Source organism: Vitis riparia, chromosome 6, assembly GCF_004353265.1.
Source record: "Vitis riparia cultivar Riparia Gloire de Montpellier isolate 1030 chromosome 6, EGFV_Vit.rip_1.0, whole genome shotgun sequence".
Taxonomy (NCBI): Eukaryota; Viridiplantae; Streptophyta; class Magnoliopsida; order Vitales; family Vitaceae; genus Vitis; species Vitis riparia.
The window spans coordinates 21,795,661-21,812,711 of NC_048436.1; the positions used below are offsets into that span (position 1 = coordinate 21,795,661).

The 17,051-nt window shown below is 33.4% G+C and overlaps 1 protein-coding gene across 1 annotated transcript; it reads right to left on the bottom strand.

Moving 5' to 3' along the window:
- Positions 1-1,620: 1,620 nt before the first annotated feature.
- LOC117916202 (casein kinase 1-like protein HD16) lies at positions 1,621-10,997 on the bottom strand. Its single transcript, XM_034832112.1, has 16 exons — positions 10,307-10,997; positions 9,237-9,365; positions 9,052-9,125; positions 8,840-8,909; positions 8,709-8,764; positions 7,669-7,740; positions 7,415-7,509; positions 7,234-7,300; positions 7,005-7,134; positions 6,697-6,915; positions 6,459-6,601; positions 5,276-5,450; positions 5,068-5,158; positions 3,186-3,343; positions 2,317-2,505; positions 1,621-1,950 (listed from the first exon to the last, which is right to left on the bottom strand). The coding sequence occupies exons 1-16, from the start codon at positions 10,721-10,723 to the stop codon at positions 1,891-1,893; spliced, it is 2,145 nt and encodes a 714-aa protein (XP_034688003.1). The 5' UTR covers positions 10,724-10,997; the 3' UTR covers positions 1,621-1,890.
- Positions 10,998-17,051: the final 6,054 nt, after the last annotated feature.

Below are 17,051 nucleotides of genomic sequence, written 5' to 3' on the forward strand. Positions count from 1 at the left end.
CATATTTGGAAAAAATAACTTGGATGCGTAATTTTATTTTAACATTTTTATCCTTAAAACTTTTTATCCAGAAAATATTTAATATGCGATAAGGATTAAGAAATGATTAAAGGGCATTTTTCTTCATAATATTTTATTTAATAATTTTAAAAATTGGGAAATCATTTTTTCAAATATACATTTGTATTGTCCCTTTAATCTAATAACCATTTCTTTTTCTTCCACCCTTGTCTAAAAGCTTTATAATACTCACATTTCGTAAAACAACCTCCATGTATTGAAAATTACAGATATAACCTCATTTTGATTTTTTTATCTTTAATTTTTTTTATTCAAAAAAATGTTAGATATGAGATAAAAGTAAAAAAAAAAAATTATTAAAGCCATGAGTCTGTTTTGTTGTGTAATTTAAAAATAGTTTTATGTTTTTAAAATTTTTTAACATTATTTGGTTATTGTTCTCTTAAAACAATTTTTAAAGAACAAATAGGAGTTATTTTCATTAATTTTTAAAAACAAAAGGAATATATAAACCCGTTTGATTATGTTTTGTAAAACTTGTTTTTAAAAAGAGTTTTTAAGTTAAAAAATAAAAAAAAAAACAGTATCTAAAAAAAAAATTCAGAAAACATGATCCGACCTTATATTTCAAATAACTCTCTAATCCTTTTACAATTATTTTCAATACTCCAATTAGATTTGGATGGCTTAGAAAGCTTTGGTAATTAGTTTTACTACCTGAACTAGATTTGGATAACCTAGCTTATTTACATAATGGTTAGACTACACTTCAAGGAATTTAGAATACGTTTATTAATGATTCTATAAAGTATTTATAGTTTTTTTGATATTTAAAAGATAAAAAATTTTAAATATTATATAATATAGAAACACTTTTTAAAATCATTATCAATCACAATCTTAATCTTTAAAATTATCTGGTATATTGTGAATCATTTTCTTTATTTCTTGTGCAAATGAAGAAATTTAGAATTATTAGAAAATTGTAAAATATAATAATTAAAGCATAAAAAGTAAGAAATTACTTTATTTTGAAGATTTGTAGTAAAAAAATTTTAATATCTCCCTTTATTTGAATAGTTTTAAAAATTATTTGCATTCTTAATGCAATAAATACCATTTTATATCCTTCTAATATTAGACGTGGCAATTCTTCCTTGTTTATTTTTTAGGAGAAAAAGGATGAGGACTTTCAATCTCATAACAGATAGATATTAGACCATTTGAACCAGTTGTGTGTTTCCTCAATTTTCTCAGAAATCAAATGGAAGGTCAAGTATTACCGAATACGGATCAGATCGGAAAAGGGTTTTGCTACCCAAATATGCAGGTCTTGCCCTAAAACATGGACAAGTGGTTGTTTGTGAAGCCTATGCATGTCCAGCAAGCATCTACCAACAGCAAAGAAACCCAAAAACCAGGTCATTAGACCCTAAATTTAACCGATTCGATCCATCTCAACAATGCAAACGCACCTGCAAGTTGTTAGAAGTTAGAGCTGGCTAACCTTAGATTTGTCAAACATGAGCTCATTGATATCAGCTGCCTTCATGTAAAACCTGGAAAATCCCAACCACCAAACAAAAAAAAGCTACAAAATACATCCGACTATCCATCAATTTTAAATTGCAATTATAAAAACAAAAGCCTTCTTCTACAAATGGCAGCATCTAAGGCTGGAGAGTAAGGGCCAACAACAAAAAAACGCTGTCATAAAAATAGTTTATCATACATGGGAGCAAGATTCTAATGCCTAAACAGATAGCTCTCACCCACCAATTTTTACAATTAACATGAAGGAAACAGACAATGGAAAGAAGGGAGAGTCTGTGGCACAGTTTCTTCCTTTCTGAGCAGTTTAGGGGATAATCAAGATACAGTTCGTCCATAGCACACGCAGGCAAGATAGAGATTCTTAGCCCATTTTTCCTGCACGTAAAATCAAATTTGAGAGATTCATTTCCCTAGAAGTTAAAACAATATTAGCTATTCATTGAAATGTTTAAATAGATTGCCACTCTTCCCTATTACGCCCGTGCCAGTCAACAAGACAAAATTTAACACCAACCCAAGACTAAAACATTGTCAGTGAGGCAATAGTGTCATATCATGGTTAGGTTATTCTTGCACTATGGTAACAAAAAGAAGGTGTGTGAGACTAAAGCAATTCAAAATGCCAGAAAGAAAGGATTACTGTTTCTATAGCAGACATGGACTCTTCTCTTTTGTAATGACGTACATACAAGTCAGGAATGAATATGTTTTGTAGTGTGTGTGTATCCATTTATCGTTTACCTTAACATGTGTACTTGGAAACTGGGATGTCCTAAGAGTTTCCTGAGTTTCATCACCAGGTTTGCGCTTGGGCACACTCAAGATGAGTGCAGATTGATCCCAAGTTGCAGCCGTTGATGTTATTCGATAACCACTGTCCCACCTTCTGTGGATGCCCTCACTTGGATAGAGAAAATCAAGCTCCACAACCTATGAACGTCATTGACAAGTTAGAGAAAGAGAGACAATCAAAACCAAAACTCTAAAACCATTATAATGAACTGCAACCATAGTTAAATGATAAAACAGATATCAGAAGACATGGAATTTCATAGTCAATTCACCATTTAAACCAGAGGGAACTGGTCTCACATTAGAAATCATAAGCTCTGACCATTTAAACAATGGTTCATTTCATGCAATCCTGATAATGTGAGTTTAACAACCTCATACAGATAAAAGCACCAAATAATTGTGTCAAAGCTTTATACAAACAGATTTAGTACAAAATAAGATTGCACTTTGAGAGTAAAAAAAACACAATTTGAATCAATACGAAATCAGGAAGTTCAGGGTTACTAATTCCTCAAAGGTTATTACTTAGTCTCCATTTGGGAATTTAACTATTCACAGAAATAAAAAACCACCATTTATCCACACCTAACAAAAACAAAACTATAGCAAATTTCATAAACACTAATAGAAGCCAATGACTAGAGAACCCATAGATGTGAAAAAAAAAAATTGGTGGTTTTCAATGGTCAACTAATGAGGTGACTTTTTGAAAGGATCGGTGGACCAGGCAGACCAGTGTAACTTCAAGATAGGTTGCTCCGTTCTGAGAATCAAAGGGGAAAATGTGGAAAATAAGACATGTAATAAAGCCCAACCTGATCACTAAAGCCAGCATTGCGAGACATGACTACCCCCCATCGGCTTCCAGCAGTTGCCATGGAAGTTACATGGAATCCTTCTCTCCACTTCTTGTTTATCCATTTAAAGGGGAAGGAGTCGCTTACTTTGTAAGACTGTTGAGTATATTGTGTGCCTGCAGATATTTGGTTATGGTCAAATGATGAAGTGGCTGGAAATAACTACCATAAATTAGCAACTGGGGATTCATAATCAGTGTCTTCATGTAAATAGGTAGCATAAGAATGGCAAGCATCCATTAATGCAGAAAATCACACAGGACCAAAAGATGAGCTTTGTTAACAAAAAGAAAACCAAAACAAAGCATAAGGCACCAAAAATACACAGTAACTGACCAAATAACACTAGTCAAATATCCAAATTTAATTAATGCAAAAAAATAAACATTTGATCAAAATTAACAACTAAGCAGCATCAGTTAAGATTCCCAAAAATGAAGAGCGCTTCAGCAAGGGAAAATGCAGGCTAATGTCTAGCTCATAATAGCAATAGGAGAATTTCTCAACTGCCTAATCACAATGCTAATGTTTCAATTGCCCAATCACAATGCTTATGCATCAAGCAGAAAGGACTATTCCTATGTTAACAAATGTTCAAATTCAGAACTGTTTAGGAGTTGCAGGAAGTTGACCAGTCAGGTCCACAAAGATCCTGGCTGACCAATACAAGACAAAACCAGCTCAACATTAACTTTGAAACTCAGAGCTTTATATTACAGCTCCCAAAAAGCTAAAAAATAAACCTCCCTATACAGAAAGTCTGCCAAAAACTACCAGACTATGCTCATCAATTTTCTAAGCTTCACAGATAGGCCCTTATTTTCATCACTATAGGAACACAAAATGAAACAATAAAAATAGCATACAGTCCCCACCCAGTGAGCGCACATGCATTTGATCAATATCACTGATCCTAGCACACATGCTCATAATTTATCAATAGAAAGAACTTTCTACATGAGCGCCTTTCCACATAAGGAACAGACCATGAGTTTATTTACTTGTTGACACTCCCATCAAAATTGGGTTCTGAAATGGTACAAAATTAAATGCATGGCAGACCTAAAGAGTATCCAGTAGAGGGTGTATTTAAAGGTTCTAGAGAATGGAGGACTCCAGGTAGAGAGTTCAACAGTAAATAAAATCGCCTACTTCCTCCATAAGTTTTTATTAGTCCAAATGAAACTATTATTTTGGGCCAAATAACAATATCATTCCAAATGTAATTGTTCTTAGTTTCTACCCTGTAAACACTAAATGCAGTGTTTTCAGTTCTACATGCCATACAACACTTGGTTTTCCATCAATAATACTATTTTACCTACAAACAGAAGGATAAAAATTATAACATATGAACACGATATTCAGAAATATAAATATCTTCCGGCCCAGAAAGTGGGGCAAATCTCAAGATAGAGCATCATTCATCATGAGTCTTGCAGAATGAAGCATCAACTCAACATGTAACCCTCGGTCTCATTTCACATTTTAACAAGTAAACAAAAAATTATGAGAATATTTCCAGACCTAAATTTTTTTTTTGATTGGAAACGACACAAAGATATATTGATAGAAAAAGAAGTACAAGAAGAAGGATGAGAAATCCTCCCGCCAAATTTTCCAGACCTAAATTTTATTCTTACAAATTTAACAAAATATGAGGCTACTACCAAACATTGAACATGTTGAAAATTCAAGAATAAGAAGCACAAATATGTCTATTTCCAAAAAGGTCCCTTCTAAAAATTCTAGCAAGAATAATCTAAATTATGTTTTTTTTATAATTGAAAACAATAGAGGTTAATCCATCCAATCACAAAGTAAACAAATAAAGACCAACCTTTGGACATCACAACAAGGGAACTTCCATTGTTAGCACCAGCAATGGAACTGATATAAAAGTTCCTCTCCCATTGTTCCATAATCCATTCCTGGTATGTCAGAAAAATGATCCTAAATTATTATTATTATTATTATTATTATTAAAACTAAATAATTAAATAATTAAATAATTAAAAAATAAAAAACTATGGACACCAGAATATCACCTTGTGTAAGAAGAAAGGTGACAGTTCATAAACTTGGTGTGTGAAACCAGTTCCAGCATCCATAATAAGTGCCCACAGATTTGAGCAAGATGCAACACAACTTATAAGCAGACCATCTGCATTTCCTCTGTCCACATGTTGTGCCAATCTTCCATCAGCAACATTGTAATGATACCTAATTTCCAAACAAATGAGCAAGACATTAAGCATCATAAGAAAAGATAACAGTTATCGTTTCAGTTATTGTTTATCCACTTATTCCATTCACTTAAACTGGTGAAAGTACAATCACTACAGGCTTTACATTAGGGGTTCCACATTAAAACTATACTATACAACTGAATTATGGATAAAGGGAAGAGAGAGATATAAAAAAAGATCCTAAGGTGCATGATACCTTTGATGGCAACATTTTAATGAAAGAAAATAAAGATCGGAGTAAATGCTAAATTAGTAATAATAAAGATATGATTTAGAATTAAAAGGTAAAACTACAATCAGAATTATAAGTTTAACGAAACTAAGAGTGTTGAAATGAGTAAGGGCAGAATGATGGAAGAGGATTTTACCCACACATTATACAGGAATAGATGACCTGGGGGAGCAATTTCAGGATGCCATCTGATTGACATAAATCTATTGAACTAGTGGATAATTTTGCAGTTTAGTCATGCTTTATGGTAGAAGACGTTTGGCAGTTTGAAAACCAACCAGAACCACAGTTTAGATGAAGGTGTTGACACAGACAAGGCAGAATGACAAGAGAGTACAACAAAACAACAATCCGGGCCAAAATGAGAGCAAGTCTGCTAAGATTATTTTGTCCACATGCAACATAGTGTAATATAGTCGGTCTCAAAAGTGCCATAATGACGAGATAAAGACTAAAAAAGAGCAGAGATAAAATAACTTTCAAACTGCTTGCTCAAAATAGAAGAAACTCGAATTTCTATAAGCATAATGGTAGAAGTACTGTTCATGCAAAAGGGGGACCATAAACACATAGCAACATTTATTCATAGCAACTACTTAAACCTTATTTAACAGAACATTAACAAATAATCCCATTATATCTAATATCAAATCCTTCCTGATTATCTCCTGATAATTACCCATGTGGAAGAAATAAAACATGCAGGATGTATGAAAGAAGTACAAAGTAATGAAGCACAAGACAGCTCACCTCTGTTTCATCGGTAGCCTAGCATTGTATACTGAAATCCACTGGGTAGCAGGAATTCCCAATCGAACCTTTTTCTTGGGTTGCCCATCTTCTTCCTCCTCAACATTCAACCTACCCCGTTTTTGACCAACTTGATAGATAATCTAGCAACAATTACAATAATGAAAACAAATCCCTAATGAGCACCCAAGAAAGGAAGATCAAGTTCATACATTCACTGTAATCAGGGTTTAATTACCTTCTGAGCACCATCAGTGTTTATTGGCCTTATAGCTGGATTAGGTCCAATTAATCCCTCAAACAGAGATATTAGCTTGGAGTAGTTTGGCTCCTCATCAAATTTCATGTTCACAACAATCTCAAGAAATTGTTTAAGAGGTGTAGGGCAGAAGCAACAAAGCATTTCAGGAGAAGTTGCCATCTTTTTCTTGCAAACTAGGAAGGACTTATTGTCGCCCTAACAGGAAAACAAGTGGATGCACACACATAAGTTGAATACTTAACTACTAGAGACAAGCGCAGTTAAATAGGCCTTTGAACATATACCTGATAGCCTTGCCAGGGTAACCTGCCACGATGAAGGAAGATGAGTGTATATGCAAGAGACTCTAGATCATCTCTTCTGCTGGCAGTTCTTCCCAAGTGAGCATGAACACTAGCATATCTCACAGTTCCCCTGGATGAAGCAAATAGTAAAAATAATCAAGAATGAAGGATTAAAAAAAATGAGTTCAAAAATCACAAAGCATAGCCCACAAACACAACATCAATTCACCTAAACATATCAGGCCGCTGATCATATTCAACATGTTGCCCATTAGCACTGTCCCTCCACTTGGTCGCTGCAACATCATGAATTGATGATAACAAAAATATAAAAAGCATAAAAGGATAAACCTTTTTTTATAGGCAGCATAAAAGGATAAACTTGAAAAGGCTCTAAAAAATTAACTTACCTAATCCAAGGTCAACAAGAAACAACTTCTTCTCTTGTGTTGTAGATGGCTGGCCCAGTAAAAAGTTTTCCGGTTTTACATCTCCATGCACATAACTATAACCATAGAGGCATAATGAGAAAGAATGGACAAAGGAATCAAAGTATACAGGAAAATGAAATTGATGGAAGACAATTTCTATCCTGTTAAAAGCTTCAGAAGACAATTGAAAATGTCAATATTAAAAATTTCAAAAAAAAAATGATAAAGGGTACCCTCTTGAGTGCATCTTCTCTAGGATTGATAAAGACTCAACTGCAATACAAGCTACCATTTCTGAAGACATCCTGTGAATATATCAAATCAAGATATGAATATATGAATAAATGAAAGCAGATCACATATCAAATGTTCAGCAAATACAGAATATGATTCACAGAAAAAGGAAAATCTCCAGGTTTGTATCAAGATTTTTCTTAAGTAAATACAGATGCTCCAGAGGAAATGTGATCCTGGGCAAACAGAGTTTTCTTCTCAAATACGACAATTGAAATCAATCCAAGAAAAAGTGAATATGCCATCTTATGTCCCACAAGTATATGTAAGAATAAAAACCAAGATTTTGCAAATGGCTTTGCAAGAAATGCTGTGAATATCAATGCCCATAGCATCTTAATTTCATAAAATCATTTTATTAAATTATGATTAACTGCTTTTAGGGTATTTTATTTTCTTTTGAGTTTTTTGTTTTTATTTCACTTCAATCTTTATCAACCACAAGCTTACCACAAAATGCACTAATGCCGTACATTTAAACAAAATTTTGAAAGCTCAAATATTAAAAAAGGAGAATTTTTCTTGCTTCCTAAAAGAAATTAAGAATCTATCCAGGAAAAACCTTGAGCCAATCATTAATATCTAAAACTTCAAATTAGAATGAATTTTTCTGATTACAACAAACTCTTCCATCTTTTCAGGATAGAAATTACACACTTTATACACAAGGAGAGTAGCATAAGGCATCTGGCTCTGGCATGCATCATTTTTGAAGCAGGAGCCTTACAGTTACAACTACTTCTCAGGAAGTCTTCACATGAGTGCCTCATGCCTGTAGGCATAAGCCTCTAGTGACTCGAGCCCAAAATCTGTACTCAAGATGTCTCCCATGAGGTTTGTCTCAAAGAGACAACAGTTCAAGCCTCAAGAACATTTTTAAAACTAGTAACCAAGCTCAGAAACATATCGAATTTTCAATTCAGCAGAAAGTAACGACGACAAAATCACATATCAAATCATGTAAAAGTGGGATACTCACGCTTGCCCTGAAGAATTCCATACATCCCATAAGCTAGGCCCTAGCATGTCCATAACCTTTGAACATATAAAAAATGTTAGACCAATACATAAAGATATAAAAAACAAAAGACACATTGTTGTGGATCATACCATCACATAATAGTCTCCTTGCTTTCCTTTATAGTGTACTCTAGGCACTCCATGACTGCCACCCAGAGTGCTGTTTAACAAAAACCAAAACAAATTTTTAAATAGAAATTGTAAATGTAGGGTTTGGGTGATTTGACAAAGACTCTCATTCTTTGAAAGAAATAAAGATTGCAAATAATCATATCCTGTTTGAAAAGAAACCTCAGACATACTTGTACACCTGCCACTCATATGGAGGGCCATAGTTGCAGCCTTTGCTGTTTCTGTGCTCGAATTTCAAAGCTACCTGATAAAAACACAATAAGAATGAAGTCATAATATGATTACTTTTAATAACACAAATCCTAATTCGGATACACAATTTTATTAGTCAGTAAGAAAGCTGGGACTAGGTTACCTCCGTAGCACTAGGACCACTTGTGCGTTCATTTCCACCTGTAACACGGCGACCAACAAACACTTGACCAAAACCACCTTTACCCAACTTCCTTTCAATCTTATATACAGGCGATCCCCCTACTTGAACCTGAAAATAAATCCAAAATAAGAACTACCAAAAAATAGAATGAACCAAAAAGATACCACAAATAAATCACAATTTAATTAAACTGTGTCTTGTTTAGAGAAACAATTTGATTTAGAATTCAAAAAAGCATGCTTCTGCTGCATTATCATTTCCATAAATTCAAGGACTATGGAATTTAAATTTAATTCCAAATCCAGTGGGTATAAAAAATAACTGAATCATGAACTTGAAAGGAGAACTCCAACTCCATGCAACCATTCTCTAAATTAATGCCTTAAATAACAATGAAGATCAGATAGAATAACTTAAACGTATGCCCTGTATAAAGGCATATAAAGGGGTGCTCCTCATTCCACCAATTGATGTATACATAAGGAAAGGAAAATAATACAGTCCCCATGTACAATCTTCCATGAGGATGCACTGGAAATGAACTAAATCTTCAACGTTTTGCAAGAAGCTGCTGCACACATACTCAAAACTTGTAGCAGAATGTTTTACAAGTGAAGGTGCGCCATCAGTCAGAGTTATTTATATCTAAACATCTTAATACAGAAGTTCCACTTGAGTTTTCTTCTTTAAGAAATTTTCTATACTCCCTTAACCCATTCATCATTGCTCTTGCCATGGGTATACCTCGTCCGGATATGGGCCATCCACCCACCCATTCCTTCATTCAAACTTCAAAGTAAATTTTATGCAAAACCAACATAGAAACAAGAACTCATAATATATAAACACTAATCCAATCAACAAAAAGAACGATTTGATAGTGTGTGCATGTGTACGTGGAACAGAGTTTATTTAAACCTTGGCTTTCTCTTCATAAAATTTCTGGACTCCCTTAAAGAGATATTATTCATTCTGATGAACATCAACCCATTTGATGAGAACAACAATTCAACGATTATAAGAATACAATAAAGAAAATTCGGGCTTACCCTCTCTGGGAACGGGGCGGTGCTACCTTCCTCCTCCTGCCCAGTAGCTTTATTTGCGCTCAAGCCCCCACTGTCATCTCCCATCATTTCTTTCTTCCCAACCCCTCCTCCCCCTTCCTTATCCCCCAATAACCCACCCTCTTCTTCTTCCGCGGGCTTCTCCGACCTCTTCTTTTCCGAACCACCCTGCCCCTCCGGTATCACAATCACCTGCCCCTTCCTCTGCCTCCTCCTCGCTACCCGCGGCGCCTCCACTACCACTGCCTTCCCCTTTCCTGCTGCCGCCGCCTCCACTGCCCTTGCCTTAGCAACGGCGGCACGGGTCCGTATGTAGTTCCCAACCAAGTGCTCCGATCGCTTCGCCCGCTGGTCTATCGGATCACGGCCGCGTCGTACTCCTCTCCGCAGCTCCGGCATTCTTCGCCCATACAATTCAAGCAGAACCGTGCCGAATCGACCATTATCTTCGTCAACAACGAAGCTCCCCAACCCTCTCCATCGCTTGATCAACACCTACCGATCCTCCCAAAAACCCTAATCCGACCCAAATCGTACTCCTAATAAAGCCGAAATTGTGGTTAACTTAATAGAATCGGTGAAGAACAGGTCTGAATTCTAGGGGCTAGGGTTAGGGTTTCAAGAAACGGTAAACGAAACGCGTCCAAGGGAAGAAAGAGAGGTGATGAATTGGGGAGAGAGAGGCACTAGAAAAAGGTTTGGGTTCGGTGTGGGACCTAAATGTCAATGTCTGGTCAAATGAGAGACGGAGATATTACCAGCTTCTGCCACGTGTACCATTTTTCATGCTTTCAAATTAAAAAATGGAAACTACTTTCTATTTTGTAAAACAAATATATTGGATATTAAAAATAAAATATCAAAATATTTTTACGTGAAATGTTAAAATATTAAAAAGATTTATAGTTTAAAATATTAAAACTTACCAATAAAAATTAATGACAAAAATAATTTCTTTTCAAGTGTAAAATGAAAATTAAAATTATTACTTTTAAGTAGTTGGATAATAATTTTATAAAGTATTTTTAACTTTTTTTTAATATTTTAAATATAAAAAATTTCAAGTATTAAAAATATTATAAATACTTCTTAAAATCACTATCAAACAAACTCTTATTCTTAATTCTTTATTAAATATGAAATTTTTTTTTATATTAATTAAGATAATTTTTTATAAGGAATAATATTTTCTCTACTTTAATATTAATCTTTTTCATAAATTATTGTTTCTTTCTGATTTCATTGAGCTATTAAAAGAATTTTGGACATTTAGTGACTAATTCATATATAAGATTGTAGTTTTAGAATCTATTTTGGTTAGGTTTTGAAAATTGAGGATTTGTTTGGCAGTTGTTTTTTAAAACAGTTTTTGGGGTTTATTTGGTAATTGTTTTTTAAAACAGTTTCTGATAATAGTTTTGAAAAATATTTTTCTGATGTTTTGTATAATAAATGTCTATATACAAATCTAAAAAAAATTAAAAACATGTTTTTAATATTTTAAAAATAATTTTTATATCAAGTATTTTATTTTTAATCATTCTCCATCATTGTATAATTGTTTTTAAAAATAACTATTAGAAACCAATTAAAATATAATATAGACCCCTAATGAATTTCAATAGAGTTTTCCAGTGTATTTTATTCTCTTCCTACATTCTAATTTATCTTTCTTATTTTTTTCTCCTTTCACTTTATAATTTTACAACACGTTATAAACTTATATCTTAATTTTATATTTTATTACTCTTTTATATCTATTTTTATTTATTTTATTTGAATACATAAATATGTATAATCCCTATAACCAGAAGTTATTAAAAATATGTATAATCCCTATAGCCAAAAGTTATGGGATAAATTCATAATCAGAAGTCATGAAAAATATGTATAATCCCTATAACCAGAAGTTATGGGATAAATCTATAACCAGAAGTTATGAAAAATATGTATAATCCCTATAACCAGAAATTATGAAAAATATGTGCAATTCTTATAACTAGAAAGTTATGGGGAAAAATTACAGAATTACAAATACACGACCAGAAGTTATGTATATGATCTCCAATTGTTTATTTTTAACTATACGATATAACTGAATGTTATACCAAACAATATTATATAGCCAGAAACTATAAAATAAATAAATAAATTAATGTTCATAGTCTGAAACTATATACCAATTTACATAATGAAAGTTCATATATATACATATATATATATATATATATATATATTAAATTTTAATTATTATTTCATATTTCTACATTTTTACCATATTTATAATTGATAAATTTTAGGTTATTATATTTTTAGATATTGTTTACTTTAAATATTGTTAAAGCATTTTTTTAGTTTATTATAATTGAAATATTTCTATGATTAATATTATATATAACTTTCAAATAATGTCAAACCTTGCAAAGCTTGAATTCGTTGCCCTCGATATTTCGGGCAAAAACTACTTATCTTAGGTTATAGATGCTGAAATTCATATAGATGCAATGAATCTTGGAAATACCATTAAAGAAGGAAATTACGCATCCCTGCAGGATCGTGCTAGAGCTTTTGATGAGAAATCACTAGTCTCGCCCAACTAGATATAAATCATTCCATGAAGTGAATGCAATATTGTCCCAAACTCGTGGATGATGACGAGAACGAGGTTGTGGAAGAAATCCCCTATACCATGGTTCTTATAGTAATAATTCACTAAATTCTCAAAAAAAGGAAAGTCTCATTACACCACCAGAAATGGAATAATACTGAGGTAAAACAAGAAAATGGGAAGTGTTTACAAGATAAACCTCCTAAGAACCATAAAAATAATTGTTATATATGTGGTATGAAGGGATATTGGTCGCGTACTTGTTGTATGCCCAAACATTTGGTCGACCTTTACCAAACATCAATAAAAGAAAAAGAAGTCGAAATGAACTTCATTTATAGTGGTGGCCAAGTGGATCTAACTCATTTAGATGTTTCGGATTTCTTTGAGAATCCTAATGGGAAAATTGACCATCTAATTGGTGATGGAAATGTTTGTTGTGATTAAACGTTATGTATTTATTTAGTTATTTGCAAATAGGGTTATTTTGTTATCATTTTTGAACACATTGTTTATTATTTACCTTTTATAGTTTATTCCACATTTTACTTAAATTATTCTCTTTTTATACTTGAAGATACATGGATCTTTCTCATACTTTGGTACATCATACGACACCCAATGTAGATGCATGTCTTGCATATTGTGCCACAACACACACAATCCTTCGTGATAACAAATATTTTTCCAACATATCTTTGGATAAGTCTAATGTTAATACAATATCAGGTCCTGTAGACTCGATTCAAGGTTCCGGAAGAGCAACTATTATTTTACCCAGAGGAACTAAAATTCACATTAATGATGCCCTTTATTCTGCTAAATCCAAGCGAAATCTTCTTAGTTTCAATGATATTCACCGAAATGGATATCACATTGAAACTATGAATGATGATAGTAATGAATACCTTCTCATTACTTCAATTATTTATAGGGAAAAACACATCTTGGAAAAGCTTTCTCCTTATTCTTGTGGGTTATATCAAACAATCATTAGACCCATTGAATCATATGCTGTCATGAACCAGAAGTTCGATGACTTAAAAACTTTTATGATATGGCATGAACGTCTTAGTCATCCAGGATCATCCATGATGGGTCGTATCATCAACAATTCTTTAGGGCATCCCTTGAAGAACCAAAAGATTCTAATGCCAAATGATTACAATTGTGTTGCTTGCTCACAAGACAAATTTATTATTAAACCATCATTTACCAAGGTTGAATATGAATTACCAGTCTTTTTAGAACGTATTCAAGGTGATATCTGTTGACCTATACATCCACCTAGTGGATTTTTTCGTTATTTTATGGTTTTAATTGATGCATCAACTCGTTGGTCTCATGTTTGTCTTCTTTCAACTAGAAATATTGCCTTCGCCAGGTTATTTGCTTAAATAATTCGACTCAAGGCACAATTCCTTGATCATCCTATTAAGAAAATTCGTCTTGATAATGCTGATGAATTTTCATCTCAAACATTTCTTGATTATTGTATGTCGGTTGGTATTGATGTTGAATATCTTGTTGCTCATACCCATACTCATAATGGATTAGTTGAATCTCTAATTAAGCGTTTGCAACTGATTGTAAGACCATTACTCTTGAGAACAAAATTGCCCTTGTCAGCTTGGAGGCATGCTATTCTTCATGCTGCCACTTTAATTCGAATTCGCCCTACAGCTAATCATGATTGCTCACCTTTACAACTTACTTTAGGCTTCCAACCAAATGTTTCACATTTTCGGATTCTTAGTTGTGTTGTCTATGTTCCCATAACCCCACCTCAACGTTCCAAGTTAGGACCTCAACGTCGACTTAGTATATATGTTGGTTTTAATTCTCCCTCCATTATTCGTTATCTTGAACATGTCACAAGTGATGTTTTTACTGCCTGCTTTGCAGATTGTCATTTTGATGAAAATGTTTTCCCGCCATTAGGGGGAGACAAGTCAAAAGAATGGCGAGATATTACATGGTATGTACCCTCCTTGTATCATCTTGATCATTGCACAAGACAATGTGAGTTAGAAGTTCAAAGGATTGTTCATTTACAAGAACTTGCAAATCAATTACCTGATACTTTCACATATATAAAGAAAGTAACAAAGTCACACGTGCCAGCTGTGAATGCCCCAACACGTATTGATGTCCCTGAAGGACAATTGGAGAATGTCATAGCAAATGAATCTAAGACATGCCTGAAGCGTGGAAGACCTACTGGCTCAAAGGATTTAATTCATAGAAAAAAAAAGATACAACATATGAAAAACTTAGTACTCCTGAATAGTTCACAAATATGAAAGGGTCAAATGATAAAACCCAACTTAACAAACAGTTAGCTCTTGAAAAAGCACAAATTGATCAAATACCGGTATCTAGAATTGAAGAGATCTCAATGATTCACACGGGATAAACCAAAGACCGTAGTGACATTATCATAGATAATATATTCGCATTCCAAGTGGCTATGGACATCATGAGAAATGATGAATATCAAGAACCACAAACTGTGAATGAATGTTGAAAAATGAAAAATTGGCCAAAATGGAAAAAAACAATCCAAATAGAGCTAAACTCGTTAACGAAACGAGAGGTATTTGGACTTGTAGTTTAAACACTTAGAAACATAAAGCCTGTTGGATATAAATGGGTCTTTGTGAAAAAAACGAAATGAGAATGATGAAATCATAAGATATAAAGCACGACTTGTTGCTCAATGTTTCTCTCAAAGACCTAGTATAGACTATGAGGAAACTTATTCCCCCGTAATGGATGCAATCACATTTCGATACTTGATAAGTTTAATAGTCTCTGAATGACTAGATATGCGTTTTATGAATGTTGTTACAACCTATTTATATGGGTCTATAGATACTGACATATATATGAAAATTCCTGAAGGATTCAAATTGCCTTAAGCAATTAATCCAAAGCCCCGAAACATGTCCTCAATCAAACTACAAAGGTCTTTGTATGGATTAAAGCAATCTGGACGTATGTGGTATAATCGTTTGAGTGAATATTTGTTAAAATAATAATATGTGAATAATTCAATTTGCCCATGTGTTTTTATCAAGAAATCAAAAATTGGGCTTACAATAATTGCAATATATGTGGATGATTTAAACCTTATAGGAACTCCTGAAGAGCTCACAAAAGCAGCCAATTATTTAAAGAAAGAATTTGAAATGAAATACTTGGGGAAAACAAGATATTGCCTCGCCCTGCAGATCGAGCATTGTTCAAATGGCATATTAGTCCATCAATCGACATATATAGAGAAAGTATTAAAATGATTTTATATGGACAAATCACATCCAGTCAATTCCCCTATGGTTGTTTGTTCACTTGAAGTGAACAAAGACCCATTTCGTCCTAAAGAAGAAAATGAAGAATCGCTTGGTCCAGAAGTACCATATCTCAGTGCAATCGGTGCATTGATGTATATTGCAAATTGTACTAGACCATACATAGCATTCTCTGTCAACTTACTAGCAAGACACAGTTCTGCCCCAACTAAAAGACATTGGAATGGGGTTAAACATATATTGCGATATATTCGTGGAACAAGTGACATGGGTTTACACTATTCAAAAGAATCAAAATCACAATTGATTGGGTATGTAGATGCTGGATATTTTTCAGACCCTCACAAAGCTCGATCTCAAACAGAATATGTCTTTACTTATGGTAGAGCGACAATATCTCGGAGATCAGTCAAACAAACAATGGTAGCCACATCTTCAAACCATTCAGAAATTCTTGCAATTCACGTAGCAAGCCGTGAATGTGTATGGCTAAGGTCAATAATCCAACATATACAAGAAACATGTGGACTACCTTATATCAGAGGCAATGCAACCGTGTTACATGAAGATAATGCTGCTTGTATTGCACAAATTAAATGATGATTCATAAAAGGTGACAAAACTAAGCATATCTCTCCTAAATTCTTCTATACTCATGAGCTCCAAAAGAAAGGTGAGATTGATGTTCAACAAATTCGGTCATGCAATAATCTAGTAAATCTATTCACAAAGGCGTTACCTTCCACCACATTGAAAAAGTTAAGGTATAACATTGAAATGCGAAGATTGAGAGATCTATTATTTGAAA

Coding starts and splice junctions, on each gene's coding strand:
- LOC117916202 (XM_034832112.1), bottom strand. CDS start 10,723: ATGCCGGAGCTGCGGAGAGGAGTACGACGCGGCCGTGATCCGATAGAC. Junction 9,126..9,236: donor GTGGTCCTAGTGCTACGGAG/GTAACCTAGTCC, acceptor TGTTTTTATCAG/GTAGCTTTGAAATTCGAGCA. Junction 6,602..6,696: donor ACACTGATGGTGCTCAGAAG/GTAATTAAACCC, acceptor AATTGTTGCTAG/ATTATCTATCAAGTTGGTCA.